The sequence below is a fragment of the Lissotriton helveticus genome, chromosome 3_1 (assembly GCF_964261635.1).
Source record: "Lissotriton helveticus chromosome 3_1, aLisHel1.1, whole genome shotgun sequence".
Lineage (NCBI taxonomy): Eukaryota > Metazoa > Chordata > Amphibia > Caudata > Salamandridae > Lissotriton > Lissotriton helveticus.
The window spans coordinates 456,789,306-456,807,954 of NC_136061.1; the positions used below are offsets into that span (position 1 = coordinate 456,789,306).

General features: G+C 42.2%; 1 protein-coding gene across 1 annotated transcript in view; it reads left to right on the top strand.

The window, feature by feature from the left end:
- The first annotated feature begins 5,792 nt into the window (after window positions 1-5,792).
- The window catches only part of LOC144822608 (carboxypeptidase O-like), a 344,789-nt gene continuing 331,932 nt past the window's right edge, over window positions 5,793-18,649 (top strand). Inside the window, exons 1-2 of the mRNA XM_078680335.1 lie at window positions 5,793-5,974; window positions 6,912-6,987. Of these exons, the coding sequence (XP_078536461.1) occupies window positions 5,895-5,974; window positions 6,912-6,987 (156 nt within the window). The 5' untranslated portion in view covers window positions 5,793-5,894. The remainder of the gene's footprint in view (window positions 5,975-6,911; window positions 6,988-18,649) is intronic.

Sequence of the window (18,649 nt, forward strand, 5' to 3'; positions counted from 1 at the left end):
TAATGATACGACCTGCTCTCTCTTTCTGACGTTGGTCCATTTCTGGTTCCTTAAAGATGGAATGATAATAGATGGAGGTGCTTTGTCGGTAGCAGAGGCCTAGCTCTGGACTTCCATATACAGGGCCTCATTTATGAGGCCTCGCGTCATTTTTGTGCTTCCGATGCGTTACTTTTTGTGATGCATCGGCGGCGTAAAACATGCCTCCTGTTGCGCACTATTTACAAAGTGACGCATCTAAGCAGGTGCGTCACTTTGTAAACCCCTGCGCTACATTATACCTGCGTCAGGTATAATGTATGAGGGGGGTTCCCCCGCAAAAAGCCCTATAGAAGTGACTCAGTGAGTCACTGAGATTTCACTGCGTCACTTCTAAGACGCCATTGCGTCAAAATCTTGCGCCTGCCTCACTGCAGGCATATGACTGACGCAGGTCTTTTCACATGGGGCTTGCCCCATGTGAAAGGACGCATTGCTGGAGTTGAGTCACTTTTGTGACACACTCCAGCAATGCGTCACTTTTACGCTTACAGATACGTCAGAAATACTGACGTATCCGTAACTCCTTGCGACATGATGCGTCATACATTAAATATGACGCATCAGGTATGCCGCAAGGAGTGCGCACTGAGAAGTGACGCATCGCTGCTTTCACGCAGCGATGCGTCATTTCTCATAAATGAGGCCCACAGGCTTTACCTCTATTTTGTCTGTTCAAACACAACCGTGAACTTGTTGCTTTCAGTTCTTCCTATTCTTAGCTTCATTGTTCAACATAGAGCATTGGAAACTGGGTCGGGAGGCCTACAGGGCAACAGGGTAGTGGCTGGTGGGCTAGTCTGACAGTTTGTAGGCCCGTTTTATTGCCACATGGGCCTGTTCTCACTGTTGGTTTCACTGATGTTACCACAAATATTGTTCGCATTGGACGAATGCATGAAATCTGCCATATCTTGCAAAATACCATACAGCTTGTCTTTACAAGTTGGAAACTGGCCTGATTTGCAAATATAGGCCACTTTTTTTATTATCCTTTTTGGGAATGTGGGCCACTTTTATTTTTAGTGCCCAGGCTAATTTTAGGTCCCAGTCTGACCCTGATGGCAAATCTTTCAAATGTAGTACTCCAGGACAGTGGTTCCCAAACGTTTTAGAGCCACAACCCAATTTGTAGCATGACAATCTATCGGGTGTATAAGAGGCAAGACTTGGTCTTCCCCTTCAGGATTGGATCCTTGAAACCGGGGATAAACAACTGCCTCTTTTCTCCCTCCCTTCCTTTCTCTATCTTTCCTCCTACCTCTACTCTCTCTTTCGACCTCTATTTCCTCTAAACCTTCATCCTACTTCTCCACTTCCTAGTTTATGTGGGTCACATACATGCGCCCACTATCACAGAACAGTGTCCTCTTTTGATATAGCCACTGTTCACTCTTCTCTGCCTTTTCTCGCTGGCTCGCTCTCCTCTGGCTACTGCCTCCTGCTTTAATACCTGGGATATTACTAGGTGACATCTCTCAGCAGGTAATCCCAACATGACTGAGTTCAGTGCACCTCATATACCATCTTCATCTCTTCCTGTGTATAGTTTCTTTTTCATGTCTGTTTGTCTCCCTCCCTGTCTCCATTGCTCTCCCACTGTTTCTTTTCATAACTTGATTGCCTGGCGTGGATTTATCATTAACTTGCTCTCTTCACAATGCTTGTTGTCTTCTTTCCTTAGTCGTTTCTTCTCTGTCCCCTTGCCCATTGCTTGCACCCACCCACCTCCTGTCATCATCTGACCCTATGCCCCCATTGTTGCTTATCCTCCCATCTTTTTTGTTTGCCCTGCAGCTCCCCACACAAAAAAGCACTAACCGCCACCAGCACTAGCCGTGTCATAGCACTTATTTAAGGCACAGTGTGCCGAGTCACACAAGACATTGCTTCTAGGCACAGACTTGGGCTATTGGCCTTTGCTGAATGGATAAACCTGATGGGACAATATGGTTATCTTGGTGAATAGGCAAGTGACGATTAATGCAAACCTGATGGGGCAGTATGATGCTTACATTTTCAAAATGATGTACATTGAAGCCATAGTTGTTGCTTATTTATCTTATGGAACTAACAATCATTGACAAAGCCAATAGTCCTGGCTTGTTGTAGTTGTAATGTTACATGTTGTATCCGGATGGAATGGCGAAGCAGCAAAATACCAGTGGGGTGACACACTATGCTAAGCATGGATTTTCAATTTTTGTTTTTAAGCCACGCCCTTCATTACATCGGCCACATCCCTTCAAAAGTTGTTATTGTTCTTCTACATCGTATATTGCTCCGATGTTCACAAATCCTAGTTTTTATTTTCCTTTTTTTAGTTCACAATTTTTTTATACATTTTAAAAACAAAGTAACATTACAATTCATGAACTTGTCCCATCTTCCCCCCGTAAACAAGGAGAGAGCTGTGAGTCACAGCATGTGCAAATCCATACATAACATTGGATCACTTAAACAGCATAATTGGAACTATTGCATCAAATTACAGCAGATCAGCATCACAGACATATCAAAAGAGTATTAATCAACTGTCCCCGCCACATCTTGTGCCAGTTCATGGTTTCCCATTTACTGGTATAGCCGGAGTTCTACAAAGTCCCATACCATCCATCCTCCCTATTCCACTCCATTGTATACCTACCCGTGGCGGACCGTACATTCAGTTCGTACCCACGTCGCAAATTCCCATAACCAGTGCTTTTTTGTGGGCAGTCGTTTGGACATTGATCTTAGAGCTATACACTTCTTTACCACAGTGAGGCCTTGGTCCAATACCTTCTCCACATACTTTGTGTGCTAACCTACGTGTGATTAGTCCCAGTAAGCACATCTGTACCATTGGCTGTATTTGTAATCATTATATGAGGACGTCTATCCTCCTTGACTAAAACAATATGGTGTCCGTTTTTGATGGTTATATGAAGTTACACTGCATGCTTTTACCCTGCATGCCGTTGCAACGCACTTTTTTACCCTGACTTGCTGTCGGGGTGCGCTGCAGTTTGGAATAGTATAATTTACTATTCCAACTCCAGTCTGTGCAACAGTAGGGAAGGTGTTGGAGTTAAATCCAACACTTTATACCCCCTAAAGCAAGCCATTTTTGTTGTAATGGAATGCAGGGAAAAAGCATGTGTTGTAATGCATGCGTTGTAACGGTTGTTTCACATCTGCGGTCAATGATGTGTGATCCAGCCCGTCGTCTATTTTCATTCTTGCATTATGACCTGCATGAAGAAGAGGATGGTTAGAAACCTTCTTGGGTGCAAAGTGTTCCAGGTCCCGCGTCCCAATGACTAGGAAAGGTTGAGTCAATTTCACTTTCTCACTAGAAGTTAACTACATTGTCAAACATGACAAGGGGAGAGGAATAATCACTTTCTTCTATTTTTGCTCTCTTTTTCCATATTTTTGCAGGGTAAGCAGGCTTATCAAGGTTCTGCTCTATGACATACCGTTGGCATTGAATCATATTTAATCACCATCAAGACTCTATCACGCGTCTAGGTACATGCAAAATGGGGGTAAGTGGATAGCATGGCCATATGATGTGCACAAATAGACTCCAAAGGAGTATATTTTGGAGAATTCAAGAGACTTGTATACAATGTGTCTCGTTTTCTACGCTTGTACGTAGATACAACCCCCACTGGAAAACAGTATGCTACAAGGCGGTTAACAAAAATAGAAGAGAAATCCATACATTTCACAAATTGAATGTTTATGGAAACACACAACGTAATACTTTTTCTTTGAGTGACATAGGTCTGCCATTTTCCAGGATTTATTTTCCACTTTCTTGGTGCAATATTCGTGGTTAGGTGAACAATTCTATCAAGATACTTTGGCTTAACACCAAAACTCACAAACCATTTCAGTATTTCCCATAAAGCACAATATGGATACGTATTGACTAAATTGATTTAAGTGTTTACTTTGGAACCACTGCCCTGCTGCATGAGCAATGAGAAATAATTATTTCAAACTAATAAGTTATGCACACACCAGTAAGTCACACTGGGTGATCAGGTAATGGTACACCCACAGGGTGATGAGACTTTTTGCAAGTGTCACAATGAAAAATATCTGTACCGATAATTGTGTAATATGATTTTGCAGCCCTGAAAAAAGTCCATGAGGACGAAAGACTTATTGGGTGCAGTGTTTATGAGTAATGATGTACCTGGATGTGTTTCTGAATTAAACAAGGACCATATACCATTTGTGTTTGGACTGAGTTTGACTACAGAGAAATGTGAACTCTACAAGGAAAAATAATCAGAAAATACAAATTGGACTATGTGTGTTTAGGTGCCATTCTGTTTTATGTTACCATGTACAGTACCCACCCCTGAACCTAAAATACCACTGCTGCCAGTACACATTACCCATCCATGAACCATAAACGCTTCTTACTATCCTTTCCTAAACACTAAACCCCTTACTAACTCTAAACACTAAAAACCTCAAATATTATTTAAGTGCATTACATATGTGCCTATATAAAAATGTAATGTATCCTCCATCATGCAACGGCCTCCAGCCAGACCCTGCACCAATCCATGTGAAAAACACCCAGCCTACATTCTCATTCCTTTTTAAATGTAATTTGAAGTCGTCATAAGTAATGTAATATATAACGGCATACGCAGTGCATGTTAGGGGCAGAGGTTATGGTTATGTTAAGCAGTGTCAAACTGAAGACTGTAATTTTTGTGAATTAACAGACGTTGGTAGATATTATTATTTTAAGTCTTCTATTCTGTGGAGTGGATAGGATTTGTATTGATTAATTATTGATGGATTTAATATATTTAATTAAATTGCCATCTTGATGTATTTTTGTGTGTGTTATCTATTTCTTGTATACGAAATTGATTGATTAACTTCACCTACTCTCTGCAATTATCCCTGCAAAGGTAGGATGTCCGTATGCTGATATTGACATCATGTTTCAAGCCCCATTGTGAGTGTATAATAACGGACACCTCCATGCCTCTAAACTAAATCTATGCCACCAACCGGGTGGAGTACATTTATCAGGATTCCCAAGTCCTTTATTTCGATGTCCATGATTAGATTATATGAAGCACGTGCAAGAACCAGAAGATCCCGCATTGGCAGGGGGCTAATCATCACGTGAATCAGGGAAAGCTCATTTGTTATTGCCCATATGCTAACTTTGCTTTTTTGCAATGGACAAATAGCAGCGCAAGGGTTATGCATTTTTCCTTGGGGCTTTTGGCAGTACAGTCTCTGTTCTCTTGAACTGCAAAAAGGTGAGCAAGCTAAGTAGACAAGAGGAAACTAGTAGAGATTAAAATTCTGTTGTTAAATGGTGAACTCTTTCCCTACAAAATAGCTGGAAAGTTGGTCCCAGGATAAGGAAATGAAAGGCGTCATCTAGGGGAATGGAAGCAGAGGTAGGTGGGCTGGATTGTGTTTAAAACAGCAACTTGTACTTACGGGGGTGGCAATGTTTTTGCCTAGTCAGACAAATAGTCTAGCACTGGCGTTTGATATGGGCGGACAAGGCACTGGGGCTAAGTTATTGATTGTGTTTGTCAATGTGATCAGAGAACAGCATCAAAACTGCCATCATAATTATCACTGTCTTCAGCCACGCCCAAAAGTAGTTCAATAAATGCTTTCAGAGAGATAAACAATTCTGTTGTTGATACCTGAGTAAGTACAAGTTAGTCAATGATTTCATACATGTTTATGATTATTGATAACCTTATCAGTGAAACCACTTGGAAGAAACTCTTGGAGTTGTCTCACGGTCACTTCACATTACGACAGGCTGCGTGGTGTCCAACTTCTCTCACCTCGACTGCCTCTGCTCAGTCATGAAGCTACAGGAATGGGGGGTCTGTCTTCTGGCACTCGGGGTCTCTGTGGTATTTGGACAGAAGTTGATGTACGATGGGTAAGTTTTGGAACAGCATTTGTTTCTGGATGACAACAGAAAATTACCTTGGGCATGATCAATTCCCTGCCTAAGGAGAGCTGATGGGGAGAAGGTCTGCATCAATTTCCTGCCACCTTGTCTCTTATTTAGTAATCCTTCAAGAAAAAATAGGCACACACATTGGCAACATAGTCTGCACAAATGAGTGAGATGTATGTATGAAACGTATTGTGCTGGATTACAATTCAGCTTTGGAGAAGGAGGTCCAGTCACTATATCTACGGGATGTATGACATCACAACGTATGCTTTTACTCCGCATGCCATTACAACGCAGTTTTTACAACGCAAGTCATTACAACGACTTGCGTTGGGGGGCACTGGATAGTGGAATAGTTTAACTTTCTATTCCAACTCCAGTCCCCGTGGATAGTAGGGAAGGTGTTGGATAAAAAATTAAACTATTCCCTATCCTACAGCGCCTTCCAGCGCAAGTCGTTGTAACGACTTGCGTTGTAATAGCTGCGTCGTAATGGTAGTGCGGAGTAAAAGTTGCGTTGTAAAGGATGTTCCCCATTTCTACGTACCCCAATGCCCCCAAGAGCACTACCCAGCCCTTCATTGAAGCAGGTGAACATATGAGCTTCTTGCACCCTCCTCTCTCTTGTCATTAAGCTAAGCTCAGGAGTGGAATGCTCGGTGTACATCAGCCCTGTTACTTGGGAGAACGTTCTGCAGTTTTCACCCTCCACTCTTCCATCTACGCTTCCAAAATTAGAGAGAAATACACAAAGCACCATAAATGTATCAAATTATGAATGTTTGGCAATAAATCAAAATATAGCAATATTATTTTCACACATGTCCTACGAAAGAGGAAAGTTCGATCAAATGAGGAAATAGTTTGCCAGGCAATAGAAAAAGTGTCTTTGTGTAATATCAGTCTTTTGTTGCAGGGACCAAGTATTTAAAGTCATCCCTCAAACATCCGAACAAGTGCAGCACCTTCAAAGCCTCTGCAAGATCTGGCTAGTAAGTAGATCATGATTGTAACTTATTAACCCCTACTCCCACTCCCAGTGAGATTGGCTTTCTTCACTGAAATTGTCTTTTGGACTGAAGTCGGCCTCATTCCTCTATGTGGTCAAGGATCTCTTCAATCACTTGCATTATCCTTATAATGTACTGCAAGAGGTATTTTATCTTATATCTAGTACACCTCCTTATTACCAAGTTACAAGATACACCAGGGACAGGAGACAAAGAATAAATTGCATCTTACGTGATGATTGGACCATGCAGGCGGAAGTTTACTGCACAGTAACTACATTTTGGGGCAATGCTTTCCCTTCAGCCAGAGCATAATAAGCATATCCAAGACATAAAACCCACTATTGAAAGCTTTTTCTACAGTGGGTGGTATTAACAAAAGTTTTTTTTTAGATAAAAATGGGAAATGGACCACAAATCCTGCAAAATATGTAAGAAAACACCACATTGATTGAATGGGCACCACAAGCCAAAATAGCTTTTAATTGCTTTTTTGCAATTTGATCTATACGAGTTGATTAGGCACTGCAACTCTCCACAACGCTTGCACATATGTATCCTTAATTTGGGTTAGGAAGAATATTGATAAACGTTTATCCAACTTAAATGAATGTTAAATTGGTTGATACTATTTGATGCAGGGTATATCTCGGGCTATGCGCGATTAATTGTGTAAATAACTTTATTATATAACTAGAACGTATTTACAAAGAGTTCACATAATGCAGCGCAGCAAGTAAAGTTCTTGTGTTGCGCTGCATGAACAGAAGAGTACAGAACTGTACCATATCTACTTATAAGTAGTGCAGTTCTGCTCTCTCACTCTGCACTCGTGACTGCCATGCGCCACTGCAGGCAGCCTTGTGACTTAGTGCAAGGGCGTCTGTGCTGTACTCAGCATAGTTTTTATACTGGAAAACTGTGCTTTAAGGCATTGTTATCTCTGTACTTGTGCTACATAATGCAGCACAAATGCTTATTGGAAAAAGGAAGGAGAAATTAAAACATTTCTCCTTGTTACGCCTACTTGAGGGAGACACAGGATTTTGGAGCAAATTCCCATGCACAATTCTTTGTAGACAGGGATATACATTGAAACTCTTGGGTGGTCGCATGGGAAAGCCCATGCACCACCCAATGAACGCCCCCTTGGCACAAAGTAACTCCTGCCAGCACGTTGTGCTGTGTTGTGTTTAGATTATAAACCAACGCAAATCAGAATTTGCGTTGGATTGTAAATCCCACCAGTAGACTTTGCGTCAGGTTTGCATAACCTGTGTAATCTATCTATCACGCAACAGAGCAGTGCAGTAAAATGTCAGCGCTGCATTGCGCAAAAAAAAACAAAAAAACTGCGGAGCCAAATTTACAGAGTCACCTGCCCATGATGACATCTGGGGAGATCGCACTGAGGTTTGAGCTAGTGCACCAAAACGAGCCAGGAACGTCTAGCTAAAAATGTGTGCTGGAAGTACACCCTCCAGTACAAACTCCAGCACAAAGACAAACGCACAGGGGTCACTTATGAACTCTGTGTGTGTGCGTGTGTTCTTTGTTTTTTTTAATAAAATGCACGTTACACATTGCTACACCACACAACACAATGTTGGCGTTTGCTTATGCCTGATTTTACTTCGTATAAGTGTTTAGGGCTAAACAAGCTCCGGCTATTTAGTTGATCTGGTTTTGTGTTCAAAACTACGAGGCTATTCGTTGTTCTACCACTGCCACGCCCTCTTCTTGGCATAAAACACTTTTGGCCCTGTGCGAGGATCAATTTTTAGCACTAAAACACTTAAGTACCTGAAATTAGATCGACACTCTTGTTCTCACAGCTTTATGCCTGCGCAAAACCATTGGAGAAAACGTGGGCCTCTAATTTACTGAATTATTTTAAAAGGTGAAATCCTGAATTGCGCTAGACTATAAAGCAGCTACAAAATCTTAACTGAATCCAATGATTGCATCACAAGTCCGAACATGTCTGATACGTTTATGTGACTCGTGTTGAAGAGCATAAGAGGCAGTGCGTAGTCAATGTTTGAGATTTTACCAAAAGTTGCAATCTAGTGAGCTTTCAGTCCCAAATAACATGGATTTTCCTTTACGTTTCTGGCATGAGATTCTATGATTCCTTTTGTTTACCGTTCGGTGCCTGGAGCCTGAAGAAAGGCACTGCACCATAGATGAAAAAACACACCAAATCTCCATCTACCACAGAATCACCGGTTGCTCGTAAGGTTATCAGTCCATGCTGCATCCATTTTATGTAAGACCAAGAACCTAATGATTTCATAACCAGCAATTGAAACACTGAGATGATTTTTGACAGCACTTAAGCCAGAGATACTATGGCTTTTGTTGCTGGCCGTTTATTGGGAGATTCTTGTCATTAAAACGCTGAAAATCTAGTTTTCCTGGAATTTGACTTTTAAAGTAATATGCAACCGCTTTAAGCCTCATCATGTATCCCCGAATTCCAGAGGGGCGAATAACCCTGTTAATCTGGAAATGCTGGATGACTCAGACCCTGAATAACACATTTACTTGGTAATTTTGCATTTCTCAGAGGAACCTAGGAGTACAACTCAGAATACTCGCTAACTCCGTATACCCTAGAGTTAATGCAACGACTAGTAATGTTAACTGCACTGGTGGGACTTTAACAGATGCATCTCCTGATCACTCATAATGATGCAGGAAAACCAATCTTAATGTGCTGCCTATTTATCTTGTCTAAGTCCAGGTACACCAAATGATCAACTATTTTCCTTCTTGATGGATACATATGTGGATTTTCCATCATTACATTATTTAAGCCACATTGCTTTAAATAATCTTATAAGGAGGAACCTGATGCTCTAATAAGCATCAACAAACTCAGCAAAATGGTGATTGTATGGAGTTACTGTTCTACCTACTTGATGTCAGTCTGAATAAGATGTGGGATTGGGGACAAGATCAAAATAACTAACATTTCCCCACAGACCTCACATCCTCAGGGGACAAAGGAAGCTCCGCAGATGATTCGGGCCTGAAGTACTTTTATGAAATTATAGTTAGTGGTTGGTCCTCATCCAAATCCTGTGTTCAAGTGTGCTGCGAGGGCATGGTACTAAGAGTGTAGGAAAATAAAAGGACAGCTTCATCTATGTTTCACTCATTATGACTTTGGCTAGGCAATATTGTCTGGGGGTGTTGCATGTGTTGACAGTTTACTTTGTAAGCACGAATACAGATTTTGTTGCTAGTAATTAATATTGAATAATTGTGCTTTTTGATGTTTTTTCTCAGTGGTTTCTAATCATGATGAGTTGTTGTACATTATAGGTATGTGATGGAATAAGATTAAATGTGAGTGTTTCTGTATATTGCAGTGTGGTCACTTGTAAGGTGAATGGTAGTGTTCCCATATGGTAGGACACAAGAGCAGTGTATCAAATCCCACTAGACCAAGGTGACCCTAAAGATTAAATCTGCTTTTTGAAACTTTGATAGGGTCTAAGTTCTGACAAAACAATGTCAGCCCTAAATAGGTGTTTTTAAAATGGCAGATTTCCTTCCACTGCAGACCCTATGCACATGAGACTGACTTAAAAGGCAGGTCACCAGAAATTCACTGTGATATTTGAACTAGTAATATCTATTGCACAGTTATTTGACTGTATTGCACTGAATAATGATTCAGGATTTGGGATCAATTTCAATGAAGTAAAATGTAGGTGGGTGGTGGATCCGAGCATATGAAGATTTAGTGTTCACTGAAGGAGTGGGTCTACAGCACTTGTTTCACTTGCAGAAAAGTTGGGGCAGTTCTAATATTGATGGAGATGCTGGTTCTGATACTGGAACCATAGAAGGAGAAAGCGCGTCTTCTGGGTTTTTTCTTCTTTTTAGCTTTTTGTTCCTATTCTGGTGATGTTCTAGCTTCTGGTATAGCAGTGTCCACCTGAGGATGGTATGCCAAATGTCGAAGAACATCTGCCCATGTGTCAGTCCGAAGTATATAAATGTGTATTATCAAAAGGAAAAGCGAATCTGTGAAACACAGACTTAGGCAACAAAAGGACCTCTTAGCACCCCACTTAGAACGAAGTCATTCAAGGGTAGTAAACGCACAAACGTATTTGATTTCGTATATAGTGTTCCAATGGAGATCAGGTGATGAAATCGAAACAAAGGTGCAGGTTCTGAAGTTGTAGCAGAGTACAAAAGTGACGACAAACAGATACAGAAATAAAATCTTTTATTGCTGTGCATGTTATTCAGAAATTACTCATCAACAATACCAGAATGAGACGTTACATGTCAGAAATGGCCACAGCGTGGAGACGGGGTTAGCATTGAGCAGAAAGTTGACTGAAGCAGTTACACTAAGGCAATATGTTACATTTCACACAGGTATGAGGGTGCTGGTTCTGGTGGTCTTGTATGTGATGCAGCTTTTTTGGAAGAAGTTGCAAACTTGGAGGGAGAGCAAGTATATTTCCCTCTATGTTGAAGTAATACTTTTGAACTTCTGTGCACCTTCTGTATGCCTTTCATGAGACAAGTAGCCTCAGTATGCCTATCGTGAGACATGTAGCCCCATGCTGGATGCTTTACTGGGGAACAAGTGGTATGTCAGAGAGACTCCACAGCAGCACGTTGCCTTAATCAAGATGTGAGGACTATTGTTCTGAAGTTGTTTCTGGGAAGTAGAGTTTCACTTTGTTTCAGTAAGGAGAGCTAGTAATAAGTTGTCTTTTGTTTGCTTGGAAGAGGTTGTGAAGAGTACAAGCAAGTTATTTGGAATTTAGGTATAAATACCTTCTATTGGTCATTTCAAAGAACATTTAAAATTGGAAACTACCAATACAGTAGGACAAACCTCTCCTTTTTCGTTCCTTCTTCTCACCCTCCTCTTTCCCTGAACACCCCCTGCCAATAACCCAATTCACTCACACATTGGCATAGTCTAGAACACATAAAGGATGTGCAGGAGAACCAACATTTTAATGGCAGCTAATCTGTCCAATAGTGACAGTGTTTCGTGATGCCAGCTACATAGTTCTACTTTCACCGCCTTCCTTAAATGCTGGGGGATACTTCAGTTGTAACGTCAACCCAAAGGAAAAAGGGAGGTAACAAGATTATTAATAGAAGTCATAAATCAAACCCCAGGACAGAGCCCCCAGTCATTGCTGCAGCAGGTATGGATACTATTACCAGCCAACCTATGAAGGTGTTTGGACTAGAGTCGGGAGCCCCACGGCTAGGTGTGGGCTGACGGCAATCCAACACTGTGTGCCGGTCACTATATTTACCGGACGCTTCCTCCCCACTTGATCTTGGGAAATGTCTCACCTTTAAGGGAGGGGCAGCTAGAGTCTACCACACAACTAATGAATAAATCTTAACACTGGCTAACTCATCAAGTAAACATAAGAGGGATACGGGGGATACACTGAGCAATCAAATCATAATAGCTAGAAGAGTAGAATGGTTAGGACCAGCCTAAAAAAACATTGAGGGTAGATTGTGTGATTTAAAATTTTAATAATCTGGTAACGCCACACTTTCTCATAGATCAACTGTGTGGGATCCCACGTGATTGTTCTGAAATCGGAGCACTGCCCTATGCGTTCTTTTTTTAGCCACCACAAAGCCACGGTAGCGGAACTGGTAGGTTTGGTGCGCCCACGGGATGGAATCGAATCAAATCCAGTGCCCAAGATAATTTAGGCGGTTTGGGAGTAAGTACAGTGAATAAATTCGCCCCCCTCAGTGGGTTGGATTGCTGCGACAGACTGACATCAGAACCACACTCCAGTACTCAGAATAATAAAGGTTCAGTAGGGTATCAAACACTGTACCCAGATAAGGGGTGTATGATCGATCCACCATCCAACCAACCTAGCAGCTTGGAATTGTTAACACCATCATGTCTTGCATTATTATCTTAGATTTCCTGGAACATTGCGGACATGCCGTCCAAGGTAGAGTCACATGACTGGCAGGACTTAATAGAGCAGTATGACATCTGCATATTTCAGGAGACGTGGTCAACAAACCATTGCATCGGTGGGGATTTTTAAACGTTTTTAAACCGGCACTTCAAGGGGTTCAGGGCTAGACCTGTGGGGGGACTAACTATTTGGGTAAAGCAGAATCTGGGTTTTACCACAAGTATAGTCCCTATTGATAGCCCAGACATTTTGGCCATACGCCTACAGGCTAACCCAAATATAGAAATAATGATTGTAAATATCTATGCAAGGGGTCTCAGTGAGGTAAGACAATCAAGTACAGTTGGCTGCCTAGAAGATTTTCTAGGTGGATTGGCTGGCACACCTAAAATAGTTATAGCAGGGGATTTCAATACCACCTTCGAACATCTTGGTAGAGAGGATTCGAAATTGACAGAAGAAGAGGATGCATTATGGAGTGTCCCTTGTTTAAAGATTCCTTAAATCAAGAGATGGTCAAAGGCATTCCTCCAACTTAAGGCATTATGTATGGAGGGGGGCTTAGAGCAGTTAAAGGTTGCTCATTCTCCGATAAGCATGGAGCCAACACCTTTAATAAAGGTATTAGTACAAGTCGGATCGATTACATACTTTAAAATTTAGAACACTGGTCCGAACTTCACGATATGGAGGTTTTGGAGCGAGTGGAAAGTGACCATAATCCTCTATCTCTAAAGATGGAACTTAAGGGAGTTTTACAGCCACCAAATCCACCACCTTTAACTTCTACTAGCGAAGTCCAACTTTGCAGTAGTGTGAGGAGGGTAAAATGGGACATGGTAGTGTCTAGCGAAAAAAACACTCATTGACATAAGGGCGAAGTCTCAGAGACCCTTGAAGAGTTGCGAGTAATTGCACTACAGTCCGAGATAAATGAGAGAATAACAAAGCTGCACGGGGGTCGTAGGGACTGTAGGGTAGCCTATAAGTCATTGCCTGCAGCTAGCGAACTGAATGAGTATACTGCAGTCAAGCGTACTCGGCACAAATACAAATCTGTGTTAAATAAAGCTAAAAAGGATTGGGACGAACAGAGGTGGGCAGATCTCTACCTGGCTAGCAAGGATAGTAATTCCCAGTCTTTCTGGCATCAGGTAACATAGGGGAGAGGGGGACAAGCTCCAGCGCCCCATAATCACGTAGACCCGGAGAAGTGGGTTTCCCGTTTTGCAACGCAATTTGCCTTGGAGACAAGGGCTGAAAACGAGGTAGTCCATACCACCTTGCATTCTGGCATAGCATTAGAATTTGACGTAGAGGAAGCTGAAGTAGCTCTGAGTTCAGTGGCTATTGGTAGAGCATCCGGTCCCGATAGCATACTGGCTGATCTGTTCAAGAAAGATAAAGTAATCTGGCAACAATCCATGCTCTTGTTAGTGAATGCTATAGCTAGTGGGGCAGCCATCACAGATTCATGGTAGGGTGCAGAGATTTAGCCAATATTCAAAAAAGGTGATCGCTCGTGCCCAGGCTAGTACAGACCAATCAGTCTCATAGATGCCATTCAAACGATTATGGGTAGAATGGTACTAAATAGAATGCGAGATTGGATTGAAGATAAAAATATAGTAACTCCACTACATGCTGGATTTCGCACCAAAGTGAGCACAATAGATCAAGTCTTTCGGTTTGTTCTGATCTATTGGTGTGTCATTATGCTGACTGGTGGTACCATTTATGCAGCCTTCGTGGACTTAAAATCCACGAGTAAACTTTGGAGGGTATGTAACGATTTGGGCATGCCTGCAGAAATGCTATTTGTCCTAGAGCAATTACATGTAGGACATTTTGCCCAAGTACGCTGGAGCACCCAGGGTAATAAAACGGACCCATTCCCAGTAGCTAAAGAAGTCCATCAAGGGTGCGTCCTGGCACCGACCCTATTTTCATTGTTTATTAATGGTGTCATAGATTATTTCTCTGCATTCCCAAAAGATGCACCGTCCCTTGCAGGTGTTAAAATTCCCATACTCATGTTTGCAGATACTCTGATCATCTCCAAGAATCAGAGAGGTCTGCAGAGGGCCTTAACAGGAGTTGAGAAGTTCTGTAAAGATCGTGGGTCGGTGATAAATGCAGATAAAACAAAGTTTATGGTCCTGCACAAGCATAGAGCAGTTAAGGGCAGGGTGCTTCTTAATGGAGAAGTATTGGAGCAGACTGATGTTTTTAATTATCTGGGGATCACATTGGGGAACAGACTCAATTGGAATCCCTAGGTAAATACCCTGGCCCTAAAGCATAGTCATCTAGCTGGTGCTTTGCTGAAGGAATTTAAGACTTCTTATACCCACTCCATTCACCCTCTACTTAAGATATACAACACCAACGTATTAGCCTCTGTTACTTATGGTGCAGAACTTTGGGGTTTTAGTGATATAAAGCTATTAGTCTTAGCACAAAATAAATTTGTGAGAAGTGTTATCGGCCTGCCACGGAGCACTCCTTTAAAACCAGTCTTCTACGACATAGGTTGTAGAAAACTGGAAGAGGTTGTTAAGTTTCGTCCAATAGCGTACTGGCAGCGACTATGGACTACCCCGGAGTTGCTTCACTACGCAGCAGCTCTAAAAGATGTATGGGTCTTATATACCTCATTAAAGATCAAGTGGCTGCAAACCATAAAAACTACATTGGTCAGTATGCGACACCTGTGGGATGAGCCAGAGAGCCATCAATTTCCCCCCAAAAAAGAGATGAAAAGACTATACTGGTCTATGGTGGTAAATAATGATATAATTACCTCAGAGTCCACAACACTGACGGGTACATTTTTAGAGTTTAAGCCCACCCACAATATGAGCAGTATTGGGATATCATCACTAAACCAAGGAATAAATGTTTATATTTTCAATTCTGGGTAGGCACACTACCCCTAAACGTATTCACATGTAACTGGCACAGTGACAATGATAGTTTGTGTAAGTTGTGTCTGGAACACAATGAAACGTACCCACACATTTTATTCATCTGTCTGGCATACCAGGCTCCACGTAAAAAATGGTTGCGCCCATTATGCAAGATCATGGGCTTGAGGAGCAGTGCTATTGCCTTGAGAATATTGCTGACTGATTCTGGCGCCCAGTGTGTAATAGCTGTTGCCAAATTATTAAGTTGGACATAGTCAATCCGGAAAGGAAAAATGGCAGAAATTGGTATGGCCACCGCAGTTTATCTGAATCAGAGTTTGTAAAGAATAAAATGATGCATTAATGGATACGCGGGTATTACACCGAAAACTGGCTGTCACTAAAATATTAGGTGGCATTTCCTCTTACCACTTCAAAAACACTCTCTTTGTTTGTGATAAACACCATAGCCTATCTCTTGTGTATTTGCCACTGGTGTCACACAAAGTTATGGGCTACATGATTATTTGCCTGCTTTGAAATGCCATTTGTATTATTGAGTTATGTATGTGCTTTTTATACTAATATGAATTTTAAAGTAATTTATCTTATCAATTGAAACTTTGACTGTTCGGATTGTTAATAGCATTGTACTTCTACATGCACTCACTACATTAAGACTTGTATCATTTTATGGAAGGATAAGCGTTTTTTATTGTAAATTGTCTTTTATGATCTTAATTGATCGAAATAAAGATTGATTGATTGAAGACTACACGCAAGTTATTTGGAATTTAGGATTAAATACATTCTATTGGTCATTTCAAAGAACATTTAAAATTGGAAACTACCAATACAGTAGGACAAACCTCTCCTTTTGCGTTCCTTCCTCGCACACTCCTCTTTCCCTGAGCACCCCTGTACCAATAAACCAATTACTCACACATAGACATTGTCTAGAACACATAAAGAATGTGCAGGAGAACCAACATTTTAATGGCAGCTAATCTGGATAGTGTTTCCTGACGCCAGCTACATAGTTCTACCTTCTCCGCCTTCGTTATATGCCGAAGGTTAATTTCTTTAATGTGTATTGGTGTTCCTTCTTTTCCGAGGTGTACAAATGTATTGAATCTGTTACTTGTTTACATTTATTGCAAAGCCTAATACCAATTGCACTGAGCGAGTGCCTTAAGTAAGGGAGTAAGTTTAAGGGTTAGTTGGTATTTTGTGTTTAATGTGGGAGGTTGTATCTACTGTAGTGTCGTCACTGTGACGGAACATGAACGATACGGGGCATCCTATTAAGGAAATGGGACGCATGGAGTTCCTGCTAAACCCCCTCAGCATAGCCCCTCCTGTAGAGGTCCCACATCACGTGACCTTGTTAACCCCGTGGACGCTCATGACGAGCTGAGCTCGTCATGGCACACAGTGCTCGTTTGCTCATGACGAGCCCAGCTCGTCATGACACCCAGCACCGGTTCCCTTTTCTCCCCCAAAGCCTCGGAAGCTGGGAAAGAGCTTCCCCAGCTCCCGAGTTCCCCTCTGGTTTTCCTGAAATGACGATCAGTGCGCACGTCATGCTGACGTCATTCCAGTGAAACCTAAACTGAAATGAGCCAGGAGGCTCATTTCAGTTTCAGTTTCTACGTGCTCAGGGGGCTATCTCAGCCCCCTGAGCACGTAGTAACTCAGGAGAGGTATCGTTGGAAAGGGGAGAAGCTCTAGTGGATCCCTGCTTGGGGATCGCCCCAAGAGGGCGATACCCAAGCAGGGATCCACCCATTAGGCACCAGGGAGGGGGGAGCAGCCCCTTGGGCAAGGACCTTTGCTCCCCCCATGATTATTTTGGCACAATTAGTCTTTCTGCCCCCCCACATTTTTTTATAGGCTATTTATTAGGGGTGGGGGCTGCCAAAGTGGGCATGCCAATGCCCCCACTTTTCTGGCAACAATATTACAGTCTTTCTGCCCCCCCATGGCACCATTTTTATCTGGAGACCTGGGGGAATTTTGGGTGGTAGGAAATTTGTGTGAGCCCGGTGATGTCACACTTTCCCACACAAAAATGTCTGAAAAAGGTTTCCCTAGATGGCCGCTGAGCACGCGGCCAAAAACCCAGGTGACCCCCCCTTGCAAAACCAGGTGGTTTTGAGATAGGCAATTTTGATGTCGCCTCACTTCGTTTTTGGCCCTTGCCTGTCGCGGGTACTTGGGCCTCCCACACAAGTGAGGCACCATTTTTATCGGGAGACCAAGGGAACGCTGGGTGGTAAGAAATTTGTGTGAGCCCAGTAATGCCACAATTTCACACACAAAAATGTCTAAAAAAAGTGCATTTTTCAGCTACAATTGAGGTTTGCAGGTGATTCTGGGTAAGGAAACTTTGGGGGATCAATGCAAGCCATATATCCCTGGAAGCCCCCTGGTGTCTACTTTTCAGAAATGTGTGGGTTTGGTAGATTTCCCTAGGTGCCGGCAGAGCTAGGTTTCACAAACTACTGCTACGCACTTTTCCAAAAAAGGATCATTTTTCACTGCGAAATTGAGGTATGACCACGTTGCGTTTTGCACCGTTTCCTGTCGCAGGCACTAGGCCGACCCACGCAAGTTAGGTACCATTTTTCTCGGAAGACTTTGGGAAATGCGGGGTGGTTGGAAATTTGTGGAACCACGCAGATTCCAGAACTTTCCACCACAGAAATATGGGGGAAAATTGTTTTTTTGAAAAAAGTTTAGGTTTGCAAAGGATTCTGGGTAACAGAACCTGGTGGGAGGCAGTCA